Below are 27,585 nucleotides of genomic sequence, written 5' to 3' on the forward strand. Positions count from 1 at the left end.
TCTCTGCCCTATCACCCTGAGCTGCTGGTCAATGAGAGGAATGTCACCCTATTTGACTGTTCAGGGAAATGTTCAGCCCAAGCTGAACCCTTACGTTCCTGATTTCCTTAGGAAGTTACTGAAGTGTCTTCCAAACATTGAAAGGTGAACTCTTCATAGGAAGTGTAATAATTCTTGGACTCACCGTACACACTGTATCCACATTCTGTGTTGTTCTGTGAAGTTAGGTGTGGATTCATGATTAGGAAAATATTCACAAACCTTTTACCAAGGTTTGAGGGAGCGTTTGATGCACCTTTGGTAGTCGAAAGGCTGTTTACATTTTCACATTTAAAAATATGCCGCCCTGAAGATGATAAAGATTTGATGCTTGTGGGTGGGGTCTCTTCTGCAAAGGTATGGCGTTGAATGATCTTCAAGTTTATGGACAGAAAGAAGAATCTCCCGTTTCCTTGTGTTCATCCCAAAAATGGGAAGAGAAAGACCACCAACCCAAGTCATCATAGCCAAATTATTTTCCTTAAAGCAAGCTTTCTTTACACTTGAACTGCCTATCCCTGAGGCGGAACTGAGAGGTCAGCGTTGGACATGACAAGATAAGGGTTTTAATAATTCAGGGGAAGGGGTTTTCAAAATGGGCGATTCAGCAAAAAAAAAAAAAAAGGTGGGGTTACAGAAGCAGCACATAACAAGGCGGTCATAATAACCTCCTAAAACAAAGACAGTGTGGCAAGGTAGACATAATGGCTTTTGGAACAAGGACATGGTAGTGGGTTCCTTGAACAGGCCATACAGAAGGATTTGTAGTTAAGGTTCCAGGTGGGACATAGCCCAATGTTTGAGAAAAAGATCTAATCATAAACAAGAATGCACCTAGTGTGTCTTTATTATAACATGACTTTCAAGCCCAAGATGGAGGCAGGCTGGTCCATCATTTACCGTTACACTTGGAATTGAGATCCAACTGAATGGAGCATTTAAATCTATACTAATTAGCATTCAGGTGTCTATTTTCATACTATAAATATTTTCCCAAATTCCCAGCTTGTCACCCCCAGTTTTTAAGATGGAACGGCCATGGTAGTGCTTCATATTTCATTCAATTCTTTCCCCTATGGTGGAGGACGCTTGTGACCACTTAAGGCTGGCGGTAGCTGGGGGTATGTGAGAAACACACCTTTTAAATGTTTTGGGTTTTATTTATTTATTTTGAGACAGTCTCATTCTTTACTCTGTGTTGGTTCTAGTACTTGTCATGTTGCCTAGGCTGGCCTCAAGTTTATAGTGATCCCCTTGCCTCTACCTTTTAAGTACTGGGATTAACATACCCAGCTGGAACACACATTTTTTTTTTTTATTTACTATATGTAAGTACACTGTAGCTGTCTTCAGACACGCCAAAAGAGGGCATCAGATCTCATTACGGAATGGAATGTCTATGAGCCACCATGTGGTTGCTGGGATTTGAACTCAGGACCTTCAGAAGAGCAATCAGTGGAACACACATTTTTTAAATGAATATTTTTATAAGTAGTTTTTATGTAACATAGGTATATCATACCCGGAGTAAAGTACTGCTAACATGGTAGCCATAGAGGTCACATTAAAGTGTGATGCTCACAGGCACAAGAGATGGCTCTGCAGTCAAGAGCTTTTGTTTCTTTCAGAAGACCCAGGTTCAATTCCTAGCACCCATATGGTGGTTCACGTTATCCATAGCTAAAGTTCTGGGTACTTCACACACTCTTCCGGCCTCCATGGGCACAGTGCACACATGATGCACAGATATATGTGCAGGCAAAAACACATATAAAATATTTTATATAAAGCATACATATGAAATATTTTAATAGGATCAAGAAATATATGATTTCTTGGGATCTACATGGTAGAAGGAGAGACCAACTCCCTACAGTTGTCCTCTGACCTCTACACATACTCCATGGAATGCCCCTATCCATGCACACAAAACAACTCTCAGATTCTGACCTTTACCAAGAATGTACATGGTACACATACATACATGCAGTTGAAACAGTCATACACATAAATAAGTCTAAAAGTTAAAAGAAAAAAATAGTAAACATGTAACTTTCAGAACTAAGATAAAGAGTTATGATTACTTACTTGACAGTACCGACTCTAACCAAAACAACAAAATCTGAAGTACATTAAAATGTGAAACTTTTTAAGTTCCGACTTGACACCCACAATCAGACTTTTATGATTTCACACCTGATTCTGTAATAGATTGTGGTTGAAATACAGACAGAATAAAAATACTCTATGAAATTACCCTCTAACTGTGCCTGTGAGCTGTAGCCTATGTTTGTAGTATATTCAAATACCATCTATATACAAATATTCCAAAATAGCCTGCTTCTTCCTAGACTTGTAGTTCACAAAAATGATAGTTAATGCTTTTGTCCTCTCAGATTTTCTTTTAAGTAAGTTTATCAGAGAGTGATTTCAGATGAAATTTAAGGAAAAGAAAACAAGATCTTTTGAGATATACGTATTTTCAAAACTACTGTGAACATTTTAGAGGGACCCGTATTTTTGTGCCAAGTCCTAATATTGCTGAGCAGTTTTGCCAGAAGGTGGCTGGGAAGAATGGTCATGGGAGTAGCTCATTGATACAGGGAAATCCCAATCAGAATGGCACCTCACAGGTCTTTAAAGTGCTCAGTGACACACCTTTTTGATGACTATTCTGTGTCCATCTGACCGCCAGATTCTTGTTGGGTTTTTTTTTTAAAAGATTTATTTATTTTATGTATATGAGTACACTGTTGCTGTCTTCAGACACACCAAGAGAGGGCATCAGATCCCATTATAGATGATTTTAACCACTGAGCCATCTCTCCGGCCCCGACTGCCAGATTCTTAATGCTAGGAACACAGTTCTGAGTGTGTTAAGGCCTCTGCCCTCCTGGAGATAGAGTGTAGGGATAACTATACTTTTGTAAGTGTAGCCTTGTAAAGCAAGTTGAATGGGGAATGTTTCCATTTGCACAGGGACTTCCTGTTTGGGGTGAGGAAATTATACCTGAGGACCAGGTCCGGCTCTGCCTGTTTTTCTGAACGGAGCTGTAAGTCCGTGCCATTTGTTTATGTGATGTCTGGGCCCCTTTTCATCGGACGGTGGCAAAGGTGAGCAGCTGTCACGGATATGTGTAGCCCCTGGAGCCTCAAGTGCTTGCAGTTCCTTCTACAGGAAAAGTTTACTGATCCCTGCTCTATTTTTATTTCCACACTAAGCCGCTGTTTTATCCTTAGTGCATTTTAGTGGAGCATGGTAAACTGAGTTACAACGATTCCTAAATTAAACATGTTGAAATTCCAATTTGACAAGATTTAGAATTACCATGGAAACATACCACCGATGTGTCTGTGCTTCCTGAAAAACTTATCAGGGAAGACCCGCCCTGGGTGTGGTTGGTACCATCCCAAGACTGGAGTCCCAGACCCAGTAAAAATGAGAAAAGATGCTGAGCACTGGCCCTCATCTCTCCCTGCCTCCCACTGCAGATGCCGTGTGACCAGCCGCCTCCTTCCCTCATGACTTTCCCACTGTGGTAGCTGCACCTTCAAACTGAGTCTAAAGGAACACTTCCTTAGTGAAGGGTTGCTCTTGTTGCTCTAGTGATGCTTTGTCTCAGCAGTGAAAAAAAAATCACTAAAGCCAGGGTTAAGATCTGAAGCAGTTCCTGGGGCATAGAAGAAGGCCCAGGCCTGGAGATAATTGATTTCCTCCTCTTTTGTGCCTTCAGGGCAATGGCTGAAGGCATGTTTAATGCACTCCCTTCTCTTGGTACAGACAAACCAAGTTCTATGGAAAGGCTCTTCTAGTCTCATGGCTGCCATTCCTAATTCAGGAAAATGTAGTCATCTAAGAGACAAAAATGCTTGTAAGATTTGTTCGCTAAAGGGTATACAGTGGAAGAATCCCTGGAGAGAGAAATATAAAAGACATTTGCTATATTTAGGCAGCTTATAAAGAAATTTCACTGTTAAGTTACTCTCGTAAGTTTGCTACACATTTGAACTAGGATACAGGAAGAAATTAGAAACCTGTAATTTTCGGAAGTGCTCTGAGAAGGGCGTCAGGAGCTTGCACATAAGCAAAAGCACATAAACAGACTCACTATGGGGCAGAGAAAAGCAAAAGGGGCTTAGAAAACCACCAAGGCCAGGGGGTCAGAAGCTCTCCCTGGGAGCCTGGAAAGTCTGAGCGGCTTTGGTCAACCACAGCAGAGAAATCCCCAGTTCGCACCTCTGGTTGTGTGTGTGTGTGTGTGTGTGTGTGTGTGTGTGTGTGTGTGTGTAATTATGACTTTGATTCCTTGACCATCAAGGTTCCAAAATAAAGAATGGACTGCAGATCCTCTGTCCCTGGCCTGTTTTCTAGGCTGTGAATGAACAGGGTGCCTGATGGGAGTGCCCGGTCATGACCAGATGTCCTATGAAGCTGAGGAGAGGGAACTGGGGCAGGGCACAGGAAGGTCTTCACCAGTGTCACCTCACTGGGAAAACAGTAACATTCATTTCAAGCATTCGCCAGAACTCTTTGAAAGAAAGCCCCTTTCCGTTTTAGATAGAGCCATTGCCCCAAACACAAAAGGCTCCTCGACCAGCTCCAGCAGCTCTGCGTTGGTCACTCTTCTGCTTCAGGACTTCAAACTGCTCCCGGAGAGCTCAAAGAAGCCCCTGGTCTTTGTTTTTGTCCTTGAAGAAAGAGACACGCTGAGAGTTTTCTGTACCCAAGGAGGTACAGAAAATAAATAGCAAGGTCTAAACTTCACATTTGGGCCAGCCTTTGAGAACCTGCTGTGTGCAAAAAGGCACAAAGAACAGAGAGTTGTGGGCTGCATCCCTGCAGAGAATGTCCTCTGGGTCACTCACCATAGAGCAGAGGCTGCACAGGGGAGGGCAGGCTGTGATGATACGGTGAGCAGGGACCCTTAGCTGTGTCTATCCATGGGACTGGACAAGAGGCCTAAAACGCATGTGTGAGTTAACCTAAGAAAGAGGAGGTAGTTCTTTTTTTTTTTTAATTAGATGTTTTCTTTATTTACAATATCTCATTTCCCAGGTTCCCCTCCAAAAGAAAAAAGAAAAAGAAAAGAAAATAAGAAAAAATAAAATAAGTGCTCACTTCGGCAGCACATATACTAAAATTGGAACGATACAGAGAAGATTAGCATGGCCCCTGTGCAAGGATGACATGCAAATTCGTGAAGCGTTCCATATTTTTTTAATAAAATAAAAAATAAAAATAAATAAAATAAAATAAAATAAACCCAAAAACTAAAGCAATCCCATTCCCTCCCCCTCCGGAGGAGGCAGTTCTTAACTTGGAGCCTTTCCACAACTTGCTTTAGTCAGATACTTTGTAACAAAGGCACAAGTTATTAATGCAGTATCCACCTGTGTTGTGCATCACAAATGTGGATACACGAACATATATAGCCTCACAATTGTAAAAAAAAAAAAGATAATAGTTGACCTTTTGACCAAATTGTAAGGAACTCACCAATCTGAAGCTACTCTCTGTGGTTAGACTGAAGTCCAGTGAATTATGGGTAAATGTGATAGAGAGGAGCAAGAGACTGGAATTGGAACCTGAACTCCATATTGTTAAGATACTAAGTAGTTTTGTGATCACTCCTGGCTGTTTTGAAACAGAGTCTTGTATTTCAGACTAGTTTCAAACTCTTGTGGCCAAGGATGACCTTGAATGTCAGCTCCTCCTGCCTCACATTAGTAGTAACAGGATTACAGGCAAATACCAACCATGCTCAGTTTACTCAGTACTGGGGATGGAACCCAGCTCAAGCTTAGAAAGCATTCTACCAATGGAGCTACACTCCCAGCCCCCTGACAGGGATCTTAAAGGCCCAAGAGAAACCACGCATAAAAATACTTTGGGGTGAAGAGGGGATGCCTCTGTTTTGGCCAGCTGGTTCTCCAAACATCTCTGAGTGATACCAGAGTAAATTTTGGTTATTTCTTATGGTGGCTTATGTTGTATTTATAGCATGCGTTCTTTCAAACTGGAAACACATAGTGGAAGCAAGCACAAAGCGAACCTCAGGCAAGTACACAGTGACCTCTTCTACATGTCTGTGACTGTAGCCTGCTCAGTCTTTATGACTGTATGGCTGAGAAATAAAGCGGCTCACAGCTGAGGTCTTGGTTCCCAGCTGGCAGACACAACCATTGAGAGCTGGCTGGATCCTGAGGGCTCTGACCTAACCAATGGATTCCTGATTGACAGCAGCATTGGATGGTGACAGGAACCTCTGGGGGTTGGTCCTAGTTGGAGGAAGTGGATCACTGAGGGTGTGTCCTCTAGAACATATCTTGTCCCAGACCCGTTATGTCTCTTTCTGCTTCCCGTCAGCCATGAACACAGCTATGCTCTCAATGGGCGTGCTCACCTTCTGGCTAAAGGATACATGGCAGAGGATAACGAATACATCCCAACATAAATCATAAAACATTAGGACACATTTCTACACCTTGTTTTTCTGTAACGCGATTGTGCGTTTGTTGAGTGTGAGCTTCATAGGCAGTATTGTTTTACAGTGTCAGAGGTTGGACAAGCCTGACAGCACATCTTTTTTTGTCACAGTGTTCTGCTTTCCCACAGTCCAAAAACAACCAAGCCAGCCAACTGGAACTATGAACTAAAATATATCATTTCTCCTCTTAAGGTGTTTGTGCCAAACACCATTCCCCAGAACCTATGCTGATAATGAAAGATAGTTTATCACTTCCTGTCAGTATAGCCTTCACCTGCTGTATCTGGCCTGCTTTTAGCTCTTCTTGATAGAATAGTATTTAGGGCATTTATCAGGTCATCCAGCAAGAAACTGAAGGCAGATGTGTTCAGGGAGTGTACGGCCGCCCTGCTAATGGCAGACGGCTGAGCCTACATCTTTCAGTTTATCCTAACAGATGAAATTCTTTTTTTTTTTTTTTTCAAGACAGGGTTTCTCTGTGTAGCCTTAGCTGTCCTGGAACTCACTCTGTAGACCAGGCTGGCCTCGAACTCAGAAATCCGCCTGCCTCTGCCTCCTCCTGAGTGCTGGGATCAAAGGTGTGTGCTACCACCGCCCGGCTTAACAGATGAGATTCTTGTCTTTGTAATTGATGTCCCCCAGTGACAGAGGACTCCATGTGCTCTAACTAGTGCAGCTTTATACAACCATGCTGAAGGCAGAAACTCAGGCTGCTTCCCAGCCACCGGTCTTACTCCTCCTTATAGCCCCCTTCTGCCCTTACCCCTTGCGGTATCATATGCTGGTGCCATAGCCCCATCTCTAAGTAGTTTTTAGTAGGAAGTACTGTGTCTTCATTGGGCTCTAATTTATGCCTGGACTAGAGCAGGTGGCTTCAAGGCCTGAATCTGCTGGTCTGGATCAAATCAGGGTCTGTAAGCTAAGGCTGCTGTGGGCTCGATGGCACGGCACCTTGGCACCGTTCATCACCTTGTCGTGTCCCAGAGCAACGGAGCATCCCTTCCCTGCTTCAGCTTAGGACATGAGTCCATCTTGTTTGGGCCACAAAAATAATAACTGAGCAATACCTATCTCAGACATGTTTAAACCTCTTCTTACTTGAGTATGCTTAGAGTTGATTTTTAGTTGACTTCCTGCCTGGTGCTAACTTGACTAATCCCACTTTTTTTTTTTAAGCATTTGTTTGTTTTTATTTTATGCATATTGGTATGTTTTTGCCTGCACATGTAGACATATGTGAAGTTGTCAGATCTTGGAGTTACAGACAGTTGTAAACTGCCATGTGGGTGCTGGGAACTGGACCAGGGTCCTCTGGAAGAGCAGTCAGTGCTCTTAACCGCTGAGCCATCTCTCCAACTACTTCCCCACTTTATTTTTTTCAGTGTGGAAAATAATTGTGGAGAAGGAAATGGTACCCTGAGCTGAGTGGTCCTAATCTCAGGAGCCATACATAGTGAAAGTGATCTCTTCTCTTCACTTTGCAAAGTTGGAAAATCATATGGCTCTCCAACCTCCTTCACCTCCAGCATTCTGTCCTCTCATCGAGGGCCCTCACTATGTTCTTCAATGTCTCGTTTGATTCGAGCCTAGTATTGCTATGTTGCACAGTCCAGTGGACACCATTCCTATTGTGTTTTCTGTGGATAAAATGCCATGAAATCTCAGAGTACATCCACTTGGTCTGAGGATTATGTTTCTAAGTAAGGCTTTACTAATGTACCGCCTTGAGGAGGAAAGCGAACTCGTAGAGCTGTTTGTAATTGCCTAGTAAGTGTATGTTGTGGGTTCAATGCTTGTTTTGTTTTAGGGATGGTTTTGCTGGGTTTTGTTACGTGGTTGTTCAGTTGGTTGGTTTGCAATTCTGTTAAAATCAATCCCAGGCCTTGTGCAAGTAAGTGCACGCTGTAGCCCTGAGCTACATCATCAGAGGAGAGATGTTCTGTATAGTTTTAATTCGGTACCCCAGGTAGTAAACTTGTAAAAATACATCTTTTTCCATTGCTCAAATAACATAATCACATGTTCCATATCCCAGCCTGTGTCTGCTCCTGTCAGGTCATCTGCCTTTGTCTGGGCCTCTATCGTAAGTCCCTCAGCCTTGGCTGTGGCCCCTACTAGTTTCTCTGCCTTTGCTCTTCCTGCTCTAACAACTATTCGGTCTCCAGAGGATTCTTCCTCTTCTGATAAGACTCTGGAGGTTTCCCTCTGCAGGGTACAGATGAAAACTCCTCTATGATATGCAAATGGGCCCCACTTGGAGGTGCCTCCACTGCCCTTGCCTCCCGTGCACCCCAGTCGTCCCTGGAGAGCTTTTAAAATGATCAGAGCTGATTCCCACTCGGCCTGCCCCTAAGGAGCGGCCATGTATCAGGATGCTTGAGGCTGCCCAGGTAATTCTAAAGCTCAGCCAGTAGGGCCCTAGGCTTTCTTTTCTTCTAAACACAGCAAAGTATTACTCCTACCAAGATTTTGTATGTGTGTAGCTCTCTCTCTCCATGTAATCCATGTCCCTCTTCTGTGTAGTAGTCTTGTCTATCCCTCAGCATCCCAGGACTGCCTCATCTCAGAAGCTTGTCGCCTCTTCTCACTCCCAGAGTTGGCTGCTCTCTCCCGTGTTCTCTGCCATAGCAGATACTACATCTTCCTTATGTGTGTCAACTGTGAATTGTTTCAAGGGAAAATACTTTTCTTACACTTAATGTTCCCCCGCCCAAGCTTACATGCTTAGGCTCTCAGTAAAATGACTAGAATTTTACCTGACATCAGCACGTGAAGGAGCACTGGTCCGACTTGCCGGGAGATCACCGAGTAATTACTTGGCATTCAGCACACAAAACTGCTGCAGTGACACAGTGACAGTCAGATCTTGCCAAAATAGTTGATTTTTTGATTCCTGATAATAATGATGAATGTAACAAGGGGGAATTGTTAGGGTAATTGTGTGTTAAATGATTTGGTGCATCTTAATTTCAGTAAAGTGCTTCATTCATAAGTCGTTTTTCTAATAATCAGGAAAGCGTTGTTACAATTATCCAATTTAAGTGGAGAAGGAAATAGTGGTGCATTAGCTGCAAAGCGAAGGCTTTTGTTAATAATTGCTAGGATAAGGCCATGGCAAGGAGGAAAGCGGGGCGCCCACACAACACTGTAATATAATCGTTGTTAAGCTTTAGTCAACACAATTCATCAAGGAGGTGGAAGACCGTGAGAGGATCCAGACGTGAGTGCCAGAGATAATTAAGGATGGAAACTGGGTCCTGTGAGGAGCTGTTGTGCAGTTAGGCTGCAGAGAGCTGAATGACACTTGATTATTAGTTTTATGTGCATACACACTTTCATGACATGTTTTCTTCAGAACACTAAACATGTCAAGATTAGCTTAAGTAGCAATATGCAAGGTTGGTTAGACAGGAAGAAAAATATCTAATGAACTAGAAAAAAAAATGCAGCCTGGTCATAGCAGGCCCCTAATTTTAAAAGCAACAATTTACCATTATTTAAGGTAACAGAGCAGATGTAACCAAAACAAACAAACAAAGAAATAAAAAATGTATATTTATGGGGTTGATAGGATGGCTCAACAGCACAAGCCTGGTGACCTGACTTTGATCCCCAGAACCCATGTAAAGGTGGAAGAAAAAAACTGACTCCACAAAGTTGTCCTCATGCCTCCACACTCATGCCGTGACACACCTGCCCCTTCCCCCAACGGCATGCCCTTTCGGGTACATAACACACACAAAGACACAAACTAATAATAAAATTTAAAAACAAATGATATAGTTCATTAGGTGATTCTTGACAAATCAGCATTTCCAGTCGGTTGTTTTGTCTGTCGGTTTCTGGAAGATGACATACAGCGGTGGCTTGGGAGTCGTAGACACTACAAAAGAAATTGCACATGCTGTGGGACGTACGCACACTGTAGGCTCTCTGAGGGTGAGTGTGGTGAAGGCACCCCACTGCTGCAGTCTCTCGGGCAGAGGCCAGATGCTCTTCGTGTCAGGTTGAAGCAGGTCCTAGATGCCAACAGCCCATGATAGGATGATCATGCATGGAAGAACCCTGTAGAATGACGGAGTTCTGGGAAGGTCCTAGTGAGTAAACGTGCGTTTGTATTTTTTAAATGAAGGTAAACTGTTCAATGTGATCTATGTGCCTTTTAAAAAGACCCACTCCCTCTACTATTTTGAGTAGAAGCTTTCAAACTTCTAAGCTGTAGTAATATCAGCTTTACAGCCAGGCTGCAAGAGGACTGCCCTGTCCCTAGCTTCACTTGCTCAGACCAGCACAGCAAACTGCAAGCTGCGCATGGGTGGCTGCCTTCAGCATCGGGTGTTAGTTGTTCCCAGCTCTGGGGATTAAGAAGCCTTAAGACTGAGGTTCTAGTGGATTTGGATTCTGCAGGTGAGAGACCTCTTCCTAATCTGGAGATTGCTCGAGGATGCCTTCCCATGGCAGGGGCGGGGCGAAGGAGACAAGACACCAAACTTGTCGTATCAGGGCCCTGCCCTGTGAATCTCATTTTTAACCCAATCACCTCTTTCTAGGCTCGATTTCCAAATACAATCACCTTGGGAATAAGAATTTGTAGTTAGGAATGGGAGTGGGGTGAGGGACACAGCTCAGAACACAGCACACCCTCACTCTGATTTTCCCCATTAACATATTATCCTATTTGCCTCAGACCTGCATATGCATGCACACACACACAGAGAGAAGCTCAACTTCACAATGGCTCAATTATAGTATTTCAGCTTTAGGCTGGGGCCCAAAGTGATAGGCATTCCATAGAAACTATGCTTTGAATTCTCAGTTTGATCTTTTCTCAGCTTTGGGTTGTGTGGTATCACACTCTCTTGATGTTGAGTAGTGCCAGCAAGCCACAGCTTCTCAGGCCCTCCCTCCATCCCATCAGAGGGCAAACAGCTGATCTCTACAGAGGGCATTGCTGGCATTATCCTGTGTTTTGTGTTTACATCCATTATGGCAAAAAAAAAAATGCACACCTGTATGTATAGATGCTGTTTAATCCTTGATAAAGTGAGCCAGCTGTGTTTTGCTCGTGGGGAAGGTGGGCTAGGCTAAGGGGTGGTATTTGGAATACCAAATACATTTTCAGCTTATAATATCTTCAACTTATAGTGGCTTTATCAGGACATAACCCCATATGCAGCTTAAATCATTGTCCTCGTCCTTTATCACTAGATCTTTCTGGGTGTATTTTCCAATAACACAAGTGCTATTACTGAGCCACAACATAGGCATCAACTTCAATACATTTAAGACAGATACAATATTTATCTAATTTACTTCCGTTTATCTGGTATCCACTGACTGGATAATGTCTTTTTATATGGCATTCCCTCTCTAACCCCTCCCTCCTTCCCTCTCTCTTTCTTTCCCTTTCTCCCTTTCTTTCTTTCGTTCTTTTCTTCAGCATAGGATCCAGTCAACGACTATACTTAGAAACATAGGATCCGGCAGCTGAGGAGTTATCGGCTCAGTGTAGTGAAGTGTTTGCTGTGCAAGCATGAAGACTTGAGTTTGGATCTGTATGAAAAGCTTGGGCATACATAAAACCAAATCCCAGTGCTAGGGAAGAGAGATGTGCAGAGACTAATGGATCCTGGGGGCTCATGGCATAGTCAGTCTAGCCAAAACATTGGGCCCCAGGCTTAGGGAGAGACCCTATCTCAAAGAAGGTAGAGAGCGACAGTTGACCTCTGGTCTTCACATGTGCATGCTCAGGTCAGTACACCTGTGTTCATATACACACACCACACACGCACATACATACTCTACACACACATGCACACACATGCACACATACACACATGCACACACCACACACACATGCACACACACCTACACCACATGCGCACACACATGTACATACCACACACACACATACATACACCACACACACATGCACACACATACACACACATGCACACATACATGCACACACACATACATACACCACATGTGCACACACATGCACACACCACATACGTTGCACACACATCACATGCACATGCACACACACATGCGCGCGCACATACACACCACGTGTACACACACATGCACACACCACACGTGCATACACACATGCATACGCACATACACACACATGACATGCATATGTACACACACATGCACACACACACACACACACACACACACACACACACACGTATCTGAGGTCCTCCAGAACCAAACTGCAGTTGTGCTTTAGGTTACCCACTTTGCCTCCTCAATCCCAAATTACACCCTAAGCTTTCATTGCTGCTCCTGTGTTGCTAGCATTCCCTTTTTGTCATACAAGATACCCAGCTTTCCTTCATGACTCAGTTTCTTTAAAGACTTTTCTTACTGCCTCTTGGGCGAACTTGGAATTGACCCAACTGGAAACCAGTCGAAGCAAGCCCACCCTCGTTCCCTCCAAACACCTGGTACCCTGTGCCTACTTGAAATACTGCCTCCCTCGCTCATTCCTAACATGGCTAAGCCCTCCTTTGAAAGGAGGGCCTATGTTTACAAATATGTATTAATATTTATGTGCTTTATGAATATTTATCATCGGTAGTAGAATACATCACTGCAAAGAACAGCACAAAGAAGCTGTAGGGAATCTGATCCTGAAGGTCAAGAAGAAACCAAATGCCCCTCCAGGGGGAAGGAATGAGCTGAGCATGAGGAGGCTGAGCTTGGCTCTACCACTCCTTCAGTGGTATGCTAAAGAGTGGGGAAGCCAGGATTGCGCTGTAGTTCTCACAGATGCTCAAGCCATGCACAGCTTTAACAAGAAGGTAGACTAGGCTTATTTTTTACTGTTGTCTTTCAGTTTGGAGCTTAGACACAGACGGTTTACATGCAATAGTATAGTACTAGAAACTGCACCTAGCATCTCCATCTGCGTAACTGTAGCGCCCTGATCAAGACCAGAGAATTACCATGCATGTAACAGTGTTGCAACTAGCCAGGCAGTGTTGGCTCACGCCTTTAATCCCAGCATTTGGGAGGCAGAGGCAGGCGGATTTCTGGGTTCCAGGCCAGCCTGGTCTACAGAGTGAGTTCCAGGACAGCCAGGGCTACACAGAGAAACCCTGTCTCGAAAAAACCAAAACCAAAACCAAAAAACAAACAAACAAAAAAACCAATGTTACAACTAAACCACAGACCACGGTTGCATTTCATCAAGTCTCCACTGCAATCCTTTCTGAGACTCCTGTCTTGATCCCATGTCCAGTTTAGTTGCCGTGGCTCCTTCGTTGCCGTTATCCTGACAGTTTCTCTGTCTGCTCTTGTCTTTTTGATGCTCTCCACACTTTTGATTAGTACTGGCCAGTTGTTTGTAGAAAATACGGTACCCCTCATTTGGGTTCTGCACACAGTTCCCTAGTGATTGTGCTTCCTGCAGTTCCGCGTGTTTAAGAGAACACCGTAATCTCATTTTAAGGCACTGACTTGGTGTTGTGTCTTTCTCATTGCATTACACCTGGAATTTATAAATCGCATCTCCTCGGCGAGGCGGTTGAACTCACCATTTACAGGAGGATATTTGGAGGGTTTGTTTTGTTTTGAGACAGGGTCTCATTGCATAGCCCTTGCTGGCCTGGAACACCCTGGGTATACCAGACTGGCCTAGAACTCACAGAGATCCACCTGGTTCTTATTCTTGACTGTGCTGCTACCAGCAGCTGAGGGGGTATTTGGGGGTTTGTTTTTGTTGTCATTTTTTCCTGGATTTCTCCCTTTATAGTTATCTCTTCCATAAAAGTTAGCCAATATACTTTGAGATTATACGAATGTCCTGTTTCACCTATCCACTGCTTTTTCATGTTGGTGGCTCTTAACTCCTGCAAGTCCTACTGTGGCATTTACCTAACAGTCCTACTGTGGCATTTACCTAACAGTCCTACTGTGGCATTTACCTAATAGTCTTACTGTGGCATTTACCTAATAGTCCATTCCTTCTTTCTCTCTTTCATTTACATTTATTGACTGGAATTCTTTTGGAAGGGGAAGCTGCGTAGTCAAAAGTCATGTGCAGAAAATCACATCCATCAATCATTTTCTATCATTTGAATCTTTATTAGCTTAGCAGTCATAGTACACTTTTATTCTTTTTATTAAGTTATTTTTGTTATGTTCTGAATGTTTGCCTGAGAACATTGCAGTCACCTGGATTACAAAACTTCTTTATTATAGGCAAACTGAGTGACTCTCAATTATATAAATTTTAAAAATATCAAGGACTTATTATTTTAAAGAATGCCTACAATAATGGGTAGTTGTGTGTGTGTGAGGCGGAGGGGGGGGGTTGGATGATTCATTCCTTATCTGATCGTCTAAAAGAAAAAAAATAGAGCTGATGATACTCAGCTACAAATAGTTCATGGTGTGCATGTCAGTTTTCTTTCCGAGTGTGATATGGCTTCCTCTGGCTTTTGTATGTTCACATGCTGATTGTAGCTGATGTGCAGAGAACTCACTTAGCATGGGTATGTTTACTTCAGCAGCCCTCATACACTGCAGTTAAGCTGTTTTTCCAACCAAGCCCTGAATTGGAGATAACTCATTGTATTGTTTTCCAAGCATGCTATCTCTAGCTTTATAAAGACACTTATTTGTATTTGAAAGAGAATATCTGGGCCAGGAGTTGACAGCTAGAGCATAACACTCTAGGCTCTCCAATACTCACAGTTCTGCAATTGTGGATAAGGATAACCAGCAAGTCTAAATATGCTTTATCCCAATAAAACTTTATTTAAATGAGTAAATGGCAGTCGGGTGGTTACAGTTCAGTGAGCATTATTTCAGACTGCAAGAATACACAAATTCAAAATGTTCACTAGTGCCAGGCAGTGGTGGCACACGCCTGTAATCCCAGCACTTGGGAGGCAGAGGCAGGCGGATTTCTGAGTTTGAGGCCAGCTTGGTCAACAGAGTGAGTTCCAGGATAGCCAGGGCTATACAGAGAAACCCTGTCTCAGAGAAACCAAAAAAAAAAAAAAAAAAAAAAAAGTTCACTAGCATTTGTCCTAACCATCCATGCTTCCCCGCAGGCAGAAGACTGATCTTTGAAAATATGTATTTGGGAGATAATCACGTTCTGTTGAATACCTTGTGCTGGTGCTGCCATCGAAAAATCTGGTTACAGTCTGGGGAGGCCTGCTACCATTGCAGGACTGAACCGCCTCGGCCCTGAGATGAGTGTCCCGACAGAGCAGGCGCACCATGAATAGATACACAACGATCAAGCAGCTTGGGGATGGGACCTACGGTTCTGTCCTGCTGGGGAGAAGCATTGAGTCTGGAGAACTGATTGCCATCAAAAAGTAAGTTTATACGTGACTCTCGCAAATTCACAGTCAGCTCTGCCTGTCAGGGTGATTCCAACTCTGTCCTGTCCCATTCTAAAGGGGAGTGCGTGGGAGGCATGAAAAAGAATCAGGCAATGGTTCTAACGTCATAAAGAAGCCATAAGACTTCTGATGAGGGAGGGGTGAAGTTAATAAACTTCCTTCTCCAGCAGAGGAAGTGTGTGGTTATCTGGTGTCTGCTGTCTTGTGTCCCCTTATACTTAGTTCTCGTAGCCACTGTTCAGACCAACGCGTTACTTAGCTGTGGCTAGATAGTACAGGCTTGTGGGTTAGAGTAACATACGTATGGTATATCTCAGTTCCCGTGGGCCAGCACAACTTAGCTGAGTTATCTGGTCCGGGGGCTCCCCTAAGGCCACAGCCAAAGTGTTGCTCAAAACTATAGTATTATTGACAGCTGGACAGGGAAAGGGTCTACTTCCAAGCTCACTCATGGGACTTAGGTGGCATTTAGATCCTTAGCATTGTTCGACTGAAGGTCTTCATTCTCTGCTGACTATTGCCCAGAGGTTGCCTCTCGTGCCTTTGCCAGGTGGACTGCTCCAAAGAGTTATTCACAATGGAGTGACTTGCTTCATTGAGATATAGGCTGTAGCAAAGCAATAAGGAGCTGAGAGATGGCTCAGAGGTTAAGAATGCCCACTACTGCTGGGCGGTGGTGGCGCATGCCTTTGATCCCAGTACTTGGGAGGCAGAGGCAGGCGGATTTCTGGGTTCGAGGCCAGCCTGGTCTATAGAGTGAGTTCGAGGACAGGTGAGAAACTCTGTCTCAGAAAACAAAAAAACAAAACAAAACAAAAAAAAAAAACCAATGCCCACTACTCTTACAGAGGACTGGAGTTCAGTCCCAGTTCACAGCAACCTGTAACTCCACTCCCAAGGCGTTAGTTACACCCTCTTCTGGCGTCTGTGGCCACTTGCACACATATGGCACAAGTAGCACACTGTCATCCATATGTACACTAAATAAACAAATTGGTTGTTTGTTTTAAAGACAGGGTTTCTCTGTGTAGCCCTGGCTGTCCTGGAACTCACTCTGTAGACCAGGCTGGACTTGAACTCAGAGATGTACCTGCCTCTGTCTCCTGAGTGCTGGGATTAAAGGTATGCACCACCACCACCTGGCATAATATTTTTTTAAGAAGGAAGTCTATCTTCCATCTTTTTACTCTTTTTACTCTTATAAACCAATCACTGGAGTGATTTTCTCTCTGAATAAACCAATCACTGAAGTGACTTTCTCTCTGAATGATGTGCCATTACTAGCTAGAAGCAAATTATTGAAGGATGAAGGGTGCACATGGTTATAGATAGTGGAAGATAGTAGTCTTTGGAGACCATGTCTGCCTGCCGGGCCACCTATGCCCTTCTGCCTTCTTACCATCTCCACTAAGTCCTGGAACCATTTAAAAATCATTCTTTGAACTGAACCTACATCCAGTATACCATTCCAATCCAGGTATGTTTATCCTTCTTATCTTTGTTCTGTTTTGTTTATATGAGACAGTCTTGCTATGTAGTCTAGGCTGGCTTTGAATCCACGACCCTCTTCCTTGCTTCCCAAGAACTGGGTTAGGGGTCTGCACTGCTCCTTCTGTTACTCCCTTTTCCCTACCTCCAGATGCCTCACCTTCAGTCATCCAATCCTGTCAATTGTACTAAATATCTATCTGGTCTGCCTACTTCATTCCCACTAGAACTTCACTTTCAACCTATTGCCATTTGCCATCTGACTACCAAATCCTCTCTAAGGCTCTTGGCTTCCAGTCATTTCACTGTTCATACCAAACTGAAAAGACGGTCGATTAAAACCATAGTGACAAACATTCTTTATGTCTTCTTCCTGCCTCTTTGCACCCTTGTGCTGGCTAGTGTTATGTCAACCTGACCCAAGCTAAAGTCATCTGAGAAGAGGGAACCTCAATTAAGACCCTCAATTAAGATCAGGTTGTAGGCAGGCCTATAAGGCATTTTCTCAATTAGTGCTTCATGAAGGAGGGCCAAACCCATTATGAGTGGTGCCATCCCTGGGCTGGTAATTCTGGGTTCTATGAGTAAGCAGGCTGAGTAAGCCAGTATCAGACTTCTATGGTCTCTGCATCAGTGCCTGCCTGCAGGTTCTCTCCCTGTTTGAGTCCTGTCCTAACTCCCTTCAGTGAATGACTATGGATGTGGAGGTATACTTCACATACACCCAACTCTCTTTTGGTCATGGTGTTTCATCACAGCCATAGTAACCCTAGCTGAGACTAGCCCCTTGTCTCATCTGTCTTCAGTGCCTACGGCAGAGCCGAGCTCTGGTCTCTGGTCTCGGTCTCAGCTCAGTCATGTGTCTTGTATTCGATCTTTCACCTTTCCCCTATGTTTGCTGCTCTTTGCCCTGGATTCCTAGAATCGCCTTCTAAATGAACTTCCTGCACCAAAGCCTAGAAGGGTCCAGCGTACATAGCTTTTGTTCAGTGTCATCCTCTTAGCAACAAGCATCAGTTCTGAGACCTTCAGGCTGCGGCAGCTTCATCCTGCTTCTCCAGCTCCATCGCCCTCTTACCTCCACCCTCTTGCCTCTTGGTTACAGCCTTCAACCTTTTGGTATCTTGAACTTACCTAATTCCTTTCCACCCCGATCTTCTTGTGATAGACCCTACTGCATAGACCTAGCTACACTGAACCAGTTCTTCACTTCCATGGTGGTGGGGCTGAGGTAGCAAACACAGAGGAGTAGACCAGCAGCTGAGAGCTTATGTCTGGAACCCCAAACAGAAAACGGCTCACTCACTCCGAATGGGGTGAGTCTTTTGAAACCTTGAAGCCTCCCCAACCCCCAGTGACATACTTCTCTAACAAGGCCACACTTCCTAAGCTTTCCTAAACAACCACCTACTTGAGACCAAGCATTCCAATACCCTAGACCACTAGGGATAGGTATCCCCTTCAATTACTGAAAGTAGTGAGATACAGTATCTGGCATCTGCATTGAAATTAAAATATAGTTTCTGTGGTGTACTAGCTAAGTTTCAAGTACTCAGTAGCCACAGAGTTTTTTAAAAATATATTTTTAAATTAATTCTTTGAAAATGTCATACATGTGTACTATGTACCTTGGTCATGTCGACTCCCAACTCTCCCAGGGACCCTCTCTTCCACCTTCATCATCTCCCTCTCTTCCTCTTCTTCCTCCTTTCCCTTTTCTTTTTATAACCCACCCCTTGCCCCAAGTCTAATGACTGCTGTCTACCTCATCCTGTAACATCATATCCGTGGCTACCACACCATCACCAAAAATCTCCCAAGTTCTTGAACAGCACTGGCCTACATAGAATAAACTTGAGGGAGCTTCCTTCAGGCCAAGTTAGTTAGTTAGTTAGTTAGTTAGTTAGTTAGTTAGTTAGTGGTAGAGTCAGATGGTAGCCCTGGCTCTTCACACTGCACCAGGTTCCTGGTTAGGGTTTTTGTTGCTGTGATAAACACCATGACTAAAAGCACCTTGGTGAAGAGAGGCTTTCTGTCTTCTTCCAACTCTCAGGTCACACTCCATCACTGAGGGCAGTCATGGCAGGAGCCTGGAGGCAGGAGCCTGGAGGCAGGAGCCGATGCAGAGGCCGTGGAGGAGTGCCGCTTACTGGCTTGCTCCTTGTCAATTGCTAAGCCCAGCCTACTTTTTTATGCAATCCAGGACCAGCTGCTCAGGGATGGCACTGCCTACAGTGCGCTGGGCCTACTCGCCTCAATCACTAACCAAGACAGTGTCCCAGAGACTTACTGCAGGCCAGTCTGATAGGGACATTGTCTCAGTTGAAAGTCCCTCCCAGATATGTCTAGTTTGTGTCAGGTTGACAAAAACCAAGCAGCATACCAGGTTCCCACTGCTGCTGGGAAGTTTAGTGAAATACACTTGACTGACTTACCAGGTTTTAAAATGAGGGTTTTTTTTTAATAGTATAATATTTTATAAAAATTGAAACCAACATTGGTTAGGTTCAGGATAAAAAATTAATACTTATTTTTATTTGTGTGTGTGCACCCACAGAGGCCAGAAAAGAACATTGGATCCCCTGGAGCTGGAGTTGCAGGCAATGTGAGCTGCCTGATGTGGGTGCTGGCTATGTGGGGAGACATACTGCTGAAGGAATGTTCTCTGAAACAGCATGCAATATTCTTTAACACTAAGCCATCTCTCCAACCCTGAATAAAGACACTTTTAAGACATGATGTGAACGTTTCATAGGCTGAAGCCCACGAGTAAGCATGCTATTTTTTTTTCTTCTCTTTCAGAATGAAAAGAAAGTTTTACTCCTGGGAAGAATGCATGAACCTTCGGGAGGTTAAGGTATTTATTAATTTACCAGAATGATTCCGTTTGGCTCATTAGAATAGCTGTTTGTGTGGCTAGATTTATAGTTGACATTGTCACTCCATTTGTCTTTTCTCACCAGTGTTGTGAAAGCAGAGGAATATTATACAGTTGGTATCTGACAGCGGGAGATCGTGAAGTTACTTAGTGAATAGATTGTTACTGGAATGCTTTTGTCATTAATGACTTTCTTCAGCCAGCACATTTCAGTGACTGTTGATTTGCTGACACATGGCCCCCACTGGTGTCATTCCGAATGACTGACGCAAAGGACAATCTGCCTCTAGCGTGCTTTTCCTAGATGCCATAGCAGTGCCTCTTGCACTTTCCTGCACTAACATGTACTCTGTTGGGTGTGATGGAACTCTTTGACCAACACTGAGCTTTGTCAGCATTGCATGGAGTGTGTCTTCACTGGTTTTTGGTTGGTTGGTTAGGTTCCCCCTCCTTTTTTCTTCCTTCTTTCCTTTCTTCCTTCCTACCTTTCTTTCTTTGTCCTTTTCATTTTTTATTGTTGTTGGCTCTTGTGTTTTCAGCTAAGGTCTGCCTGTGTAGCACAGGTTGCCCTTGAACTAGAAATCCTCTTTAGTTCTGCAGCTTCTCGCTTGCTGCGATTGACAGCTGTGATTGACAGGCTCCACCACGCCTCATAAAAAGAACCTCCTGTTTTTGCCTCCCCCACTCCCACCACCAAAGTCCAGCGATGATGCGCAAGCCCCGGACCTCTCCCCTCCTCAGCCAGTGCTCAGAGCAGAGCTGTACCCCAGCCCCAACCTTGGCTTTTGTTTCCTTTTCTTCCTTTTCTCTTCTTCCTCTCTTCTCTCCATCCTGCCTTGGTCATCTCTTTATGTCTCCCCTGGTAGACTGACCACTTGGGTTTTCCATATGTAATTATTTTCCTGTGCACTGGAGTAGTGCTTCACCCATTGTTAGTCCTCTCAGCCCTGTTTGAGAAGCCCAGAGGATATGAAATCAGCCCATCTAGTACCTGGAATAGGGTTTCAGGTCTAGAGCAGGGGCCTGTAAGCTTTGTCCATAAAGGGCAAAGCAATAGCTCTTTTAGACTCCATAAGCCTGAAGATATTGTTGAAGCTATTGCTAGCGTATGTACGTAATGAGTGAAAATGTTGTCAGGTGTGCTGGTGCATGACTGCAATCCCAGCACTTGGGAAGCCGAAGCAGGGGGATCTCTGAGTTCAGGGGCAACCTGGTCTATGTATCGAGCTCCAGGCCAGCCAAGCCTATATAATGAGATCCTATCTCCAAAAAAAGAAAGAAAGAGAGAAAGAAAGGAAGAGAGAGAGAGAGAGAAAGAGAGAGAGAGAGAAAGAAAGAAAGAATAAAGGAAGGAAGGAAGGAAGAGGGGTTGAGCATGGTGCTGCACACTTTAATCTCAGTACTTGAAAGGCAGAGGCAGGTGGATCTTTGTGAGTTTGAGGGAAACCTGGTCTACATAGCACATTCCAGCATGGCCAGGATTAGATAGAGAGACCCTGTCTCAAAATGAAGAGGGAGGAGGGAAGAAGAGGAAGAAGAAGAGAAAAATAATAATTGGATATAATTTTATTACAAGTCTCCCAATTTGAAGAATGGCATTTGTTTGCTGGGAATCTATAAAATTAACTAAGGCTTAAGGCATTCGGGGCAGGGCAGATTGCTCAGACATTAAGAGTTCTCTGCTTTTGCAGAGGACCTAGTCTGTTCCCTTCCTAGTGCACACATGGATGGCTCAGAACTGCTACCAGTTCTGGGGGACTCAACACCCCCTCTGGCCTTCCTAGGTACTTGCAAGCATGTGGTGTACATACATACAAACAGGCCCAACACAATCAATCAATCAATCAATAAAGTATTCTCTGCTGTGAAAGTGATTGTAAATACTTATCTTCATTTTACAGAGATCCATCTGTATCTCTCAGCTAAGTGCTGGGATTAAAGGCGTGTGCTATCACCACCTAGCAAAAAGGGTGTTCTTCTTAATGAAATTAAAAGGCAGGGAAGCTTCTATGCTTTGATCATGTCAGTATTGATCTCAATGCTCTATGAGGGAAAAGACTTTTTTTTTTTTTTTTTTTTTTTTTTTTTTTTACTAATTGTCTCCCTTTATTTTTATTTTTTTTCTGGTATTTCTTTTTTTTATTATTAGATATTTTCTTTATTTACATTTCAAATGTTCTCCCCTTTCCTGGTTTCCCTTCTGAAAACCCCCTATCCCCTCCCCTCTCCCCCTGCTTACCAACCCACCCACTCCTGCTTCCTGGTCCTGGCATTCCTAGGGGATGCCCTACACTGGGGCATGGGAAAAGACTTCTCAAGGTAATGGGTTTGAATTCTGATTATCCAGATAGGACTCCCAGTAACTGAGTATCTTTGGATGTTGTACTTGAATGCAGTTGCTGCTCGCTAGCAATAGGTCAGCAGTTTTGTTCACCATTGACAGATGGTGTATATGGCAAGTCATACGAACAGGGCTACATTCAAATGAACTTAAAAAACCATGTATGCAGGATAAGTAATCAGAAACTTCCATATCATCTTCTGAATCAATGTCATGTTCCTCAGCTACTGCCTGACTTTCTCACCTTCACTGCTCTTAGACCTTTCCCTCGGAATTGCATCAATAATGTGTCTTCATTCCTGCCTGGTAGTTAAAACTCACATTGGAGGAAGGACCATTTTGTCTTAGGTACACAAGTCTGATAAAGGTCTAGAATCAGGTTGTGCACCCCAGTTGGGCTGTGCTGCCAGTCAGTCTATGAGCCTCAGTCAGGGTGTGCGCCCCAGTCAGGCTCTGCACCCCAGTCAGGCTGTACACCTCAGTCAGGCTGTGCACCTCAGTCAGGCTATACACCTCAGTCAGGCTATGAGCCTCAGTCAGGCTGTGTACCCCAGTCAGGCTGTGTACCCCAGTCAGGCTGTGTACCCCAGTCAGGCTATGAGCCTCAGTCAGGCTGTGTACCCCAGTCAGGCTATGAGCCTCAGTCAGGCTGTGTGCCCCAGTCAGGCTGTGTGCCCCAGTCAGGCTGTGTGCCCCAGTCAGGCTATGTACCCCAGTCAGGCTATGAGCCTCAGTCCTTTTGGCAGTTTCCCATTGAACATGTCTGTAGGCTACTGCCTGGTGATCTCAGCCTTAACCAGCTGTACTCTTTAGAGCTAGAAGATTTCAAACCATGGCTTTCTTTATTGGTTCCCCTCCCGACACTTGCACAACCTGAATTCCATGGTCATGAGGATGTGAGCCTAAAATAGTCTGGGCCTATTGCCACAAAAATAGTCCTGACCTATTGCTGTGTGCTGGGTACAGCCAGGAATACCAGCTTATCTTCAAATGCTTGCCTTCTAACCTTCTAGTGAATTGACCAAAGTCATCTTTCTAGATAAAGTTAAGTGACCTCAAAAAAATACTGTTTATTAAATTACCAATAAAATGTAATCATGGCATCCTCTCACTTCTAAGATTAGATACTGCTTTCTGTGCATGCTTAGAATTGTTTTCCTTTGAAACAGACTTATTTTTCTAACTCTGTTTTGTTTCTCACCATGTTTCAGTCTTTAAAGAAGCTCAATCATGCCAATATAGTAAAATTAAAAGAGGTTATCAGGGAAAATGACCATCTCTACTTTATCTTCGAGTACATGAGGGAAAACCTTTACCAGCTCATTAAAGAAAGGTATGGTTTGCTCACATCATTATTATTCCTTTTAACAGGGTGTCTTTCTGATTTATTTTTATTATTTTAAACTATGCGTGTAGGGAGTACATGTGTGTACAGGCCAGAGGTGCCAGCTCTGTGCCATTGCTGGAGTTACAATGAGCCACCCCAAGGTGGGTGCTGGGAATTGAATTCTCAAGTGTCCTCTACCAAGAGCAGTACGTGTTCTTAACCTCTGAGCCATCTCTCCAGCCTCACAACATTTTTATGAGTTAAAATTGCAAAGTAGATGTGCTTTTTGATTTGTTTATTTCAGTTTTCTAGTTCTTTCTGTAGTCCTTTAACGCCATGCCTCTGGACTCTAATGATGAAATCTGACAGCTAGGTAAAGGAATCAAGCACATTCCTGTGCCTGGGAGTCCTCGGATAACTCCCAGGAAGTAGCTTGCTTACTTCATTCATTTTGTAGTTTTCCGAGAAGCAATCTCATTGCTAGGCTGGTCTCAGACTTGCTGCATAGTTGAGACTGGCTCAGAACTCAAGATCCTTCTCTGTCAGCAGTTCTTAATCTGTGGGTCATGACCCCTTTTATAGGGGGTCACATATCATATCCTGCATACCAGATATCTACATTATTGTTCGTAACAGTAATAAAGTTACAGTTAATGAGGTAGCAGTGAAATAAGTTTATGGTTGGGGGCGTCACAACATGAGGAACTGTAGTAAGGGTCGCAGCATTAGGATGGCTGAGAACCAGCTCTGTATGAACCTCTGAGTCCTGAGATTGCAGATAGGCTTCCATACCCAGAGTATTTTTAGATAGAGTGTTAAAGGTTTCTTATTTATTATTATTATAAAAAGTTTACTCTCTTCTTTGTAATAGAACTGGATATACTTGGTATTTATTACTTAGTTTCACTATACCATCAAGTGATTATTTTTCTCCGGTATTTATTATCAAAGGATCTAGTCAATTTTCTTAATGTTGTACTATACAATCAGAATGACACAAACACAGGAGATTCTCTTTAATACAGAAACTTGGGTTTTTAACTTTGTTTTCTTCTGATCCATGCAGAAATAAGTTGTTTCCAGAGTCTGCTATAAGGAATATAATGTATCAGATATTGCAAGGACTGGCATTCATCCACAAGCATGGTAGGTGTTTTACAATATTGTACTTCTGAATATCAGTGAGATGTCATTAGGTAGGTGACATAGGAAGTATTAATGTGCTCTGTAATGCACTTCCAGAAGAGACCTTTGAGCTGACAGGTTGACAGTGGCCTTCAGAATGCGTTACCTTTGGACTTTGATTCCTGGATTTTCCTCTCTGTGTGTGTGTGTGTGTGTGTGTGTGTGTGTGTCTGTTCTTTGGTTTTTGTGTTACATTTGTTAGTCATAGACAGATCTAAGAATTATTTCCCACCACTTACTGATATATCAACAAGATTGGAATGCTGAGGTCTCTTTGTCTAACCCATGCTAGGATCTCTGCACCCTGCTGCTCATTTTCCTACATTATTTGTCTTCCAGTTCGTTTCAAAGGGGGTCAAAGTGGTTAAACTATACGAACTGGAAAACAAAATAAATTAAAACTTGGCAAACTGATAAAGAGACAGGGCAAACATGGTAGGGAGCAGCTGGGACTAAGAGTCACTCCCTTCCATCCATACCCACTTCCCTAAGGAAGCTAGCCAGGTGTGCTGGCACAGTCCTGCAATCTCAGCACTGCAGAGGCAGAGGCAGGCAGATCTCCATGAGTTTGAGGCCAGCCTGGTCTACATAACAAGTTCAAGGCCAGCCAGAGCTACATAGTAAAACCTTGTCTGAAGAAGAAAAAGAAGAAGAGAGGAGGGAGGAGGGAAGAGGGAGGTACAGGTCTTGTGTGTGCTGTGAGTCTCTGAGTGGCTGTGGTGTACATCAGCCTGGATGTATCTGCAGAATGCTGTTTCCTTAGAGTCCGCCAACCCCCCTCTGGCTCTTACAGTCCTCAGAAGAGGAGTCTTCTGCATCAATCCCTGAGCCTTGAGGAGAGGGGTTTGATAAAGACATCCCACTCAGGGCTGAGTGTCCCAAGGTCTCTCATTGTCTGCACAGTGTTCAGTTGTGGGTCTCTGTGTTATCTATTGCAAGAAGCATTTCTGATGCGGGGTGGGCTGCACACTGTCCTGTGAATATACAGCAATATGCTATTACAAGTTGTTTGTTGCTGTAGTAGCAGGTTCTTCCCTAGGGCCACTAGTCCTAGTCTCTTGGCCTCACTGATGGTGTCAAGTATGGATTTCATATCATGGAGTGGGCCTTAAATCCAATTGTTGTTGTTGGTGGTGTTGTTTTATAAGTGGTTGGTTACTCACATACCATGGGTGCCACTACTGCACCAGTGTATTTTGAAGACAGGTCACTGTTGTAGGTTGCAGAGTTTGTAGGGATGAAGCTTCTAGTTGGGCACCAGCTTGATTTTGTTTTTCACGTTGATAAATAAATGGTATCTTCAGTAACAGGGTCTTACACTCTGATTGTGTGTGTCGGGAGTTGGGGGAAACAGTAGCATTTCCAGTAGCCTAATATTTCAGTAGCCTAAGCATGAGGACATGTCCAACATGCCAGTAAATTTTATTTCAATAGAAGAAACTGGCAACAGATTTGGTTCTGAGCTTGTTGTACAAAGGAAAATGTTAAACATGATCAGTTAGAACATGGGTAGTTTCCTTGACATAAAAATAGACTAGCTAGCTGGGCATAGTAGTGCACAACTTTAATCCCAGCACTTGGAAGGCAAATTCGAGGCCAGCCTACTCTACAGAGTGAGTTCCAGGACAGCCAGAGTAGAGAGAGTGGTTATACAGAGAAACCCTGTCTCAAAAACCAAAACCAAACAAACAAACAAAAAATATATTAGTTACCAAAAGAAGAACTATTATTTTTTAAGTTAATTTGTTCATTTTACATTTATTTATCTAGCGTGTGTGTGTGTGTGTGTGTGTGTGTGTGTGTGTGTGTGTGTCTCTGTCTGTCACAGTTTGGGTACAGTGGTCAGAGAACAACTTGCAATGAGTCCTCTTCCTTCCATCCTCACATGGGTTTTGAACTCATGTCATCAGGCTTAGAAGAAAAATTTTCACCTGCTGAGCCATCTTACTGGGCATAAAACTATTCTGGATACCATGACCAGGAAGACACTTTCTTTTTTTTTTTTTTTTTTTTTGAGACAGGGTTTCTCTGTGTAGCCTTGGCTGTCCTGGAACTCACTCTGTAGACCAGGCTGGCTTCGAACTCAGAAATCCACCTGCCTCTGCCTCCCAAGTGCTGGGATTAAAGGCGTGCGCCACCACTGCCCAGCCAGGAAGACACTTTCTCATGGGCCCATTGGAGGGCCAGTGTGTCACGTGATTTTATAGTAAACATAGCATGGGGCTGCATAGGCTGGTTTTCTGTGATATCCTTTACTGGGTAGGCCAGTCACATCACCTGATCAGAGAAAGCAGTTCTGCCGTGACTCACCTCAGGGATGGTGGGTAGTCCCCTGAGAGCATTAGAATGTCCAAAGGGAAGCTTAGCTATATGCCCTTCAGGAAACTCTCCATTTGTGTTTTTCCTCTTACCTGAGTTTGTGAAAGGCTGGGCAGCAGTGACCATGAGGCACTCATCTTCATCAGCTC

At 43.7% G+C, this 27,585-nt stretch overlaps 1 protein-coding gene and 1 non-coding gene across 5 annotated transcripts in view; both read left to right on the plus strand.

The window, feature by feature from the left end:
• Cilk1 (ciliogenesis associated kinase 1) overlaps window positions 1–27,585 on the plus strand; it is a 68,675-nt gene that overhangs the window by 9,659 nt on the left and 31,431 nt on the right. For 3 of the 4 annotated variants that reach the window (XM_031346082.1, XM_031346081.1, XM_031346083.1), the window contains exons 2-5: window positions 15,599–15,871; window positions 20,189–20,243; window positions 23,817–23,938; window positions 24,999–25,078. In XM_031346082.1, coding sequence (XP_031201942.1) covers window positions 15,771–15,871; window positions 20,189–20,243; window positions 23,817–23,938; window positions 24,999–25,078 — 358 coding nt within the window. In that variant the 5' untranslated portion in view covers window positions 15,599–15,770. The remainder of the gene's footprint in view (window positions 1–15,598; window positions 15,872–20,188; window positions 20,244–23,816; window positions 23,939–24,998; window positions 25,079–27,585) is intronic. The other variant, XM_031346084.1, reaches the window with a different exon arrangement.
• LOC116073997 lies at window positions 5,151–5,257 on the plus strand. Its single transcript, XR_004111991.1, has one exon. It is a non-coding gene; the product is annotated as a U6 spliceosomal RNA (small nuclear RNA).

This window comes from Mastomys coucha, unplaced genomic scaffold (genome assembly GCF_008632895.1).
Source record: "Mastomys coucha isolate ucsf_1 unplaced genomic scaffold, UCSF_Mcou_1 pScaffold23, whole genome shotgun sequence".
Classification (NCBI taxonomy): Eukaryota; Metazoa; Chordata; class Mammalia; order Rodentia; family Muridae; genus Mastomys; species Mastomys coucha.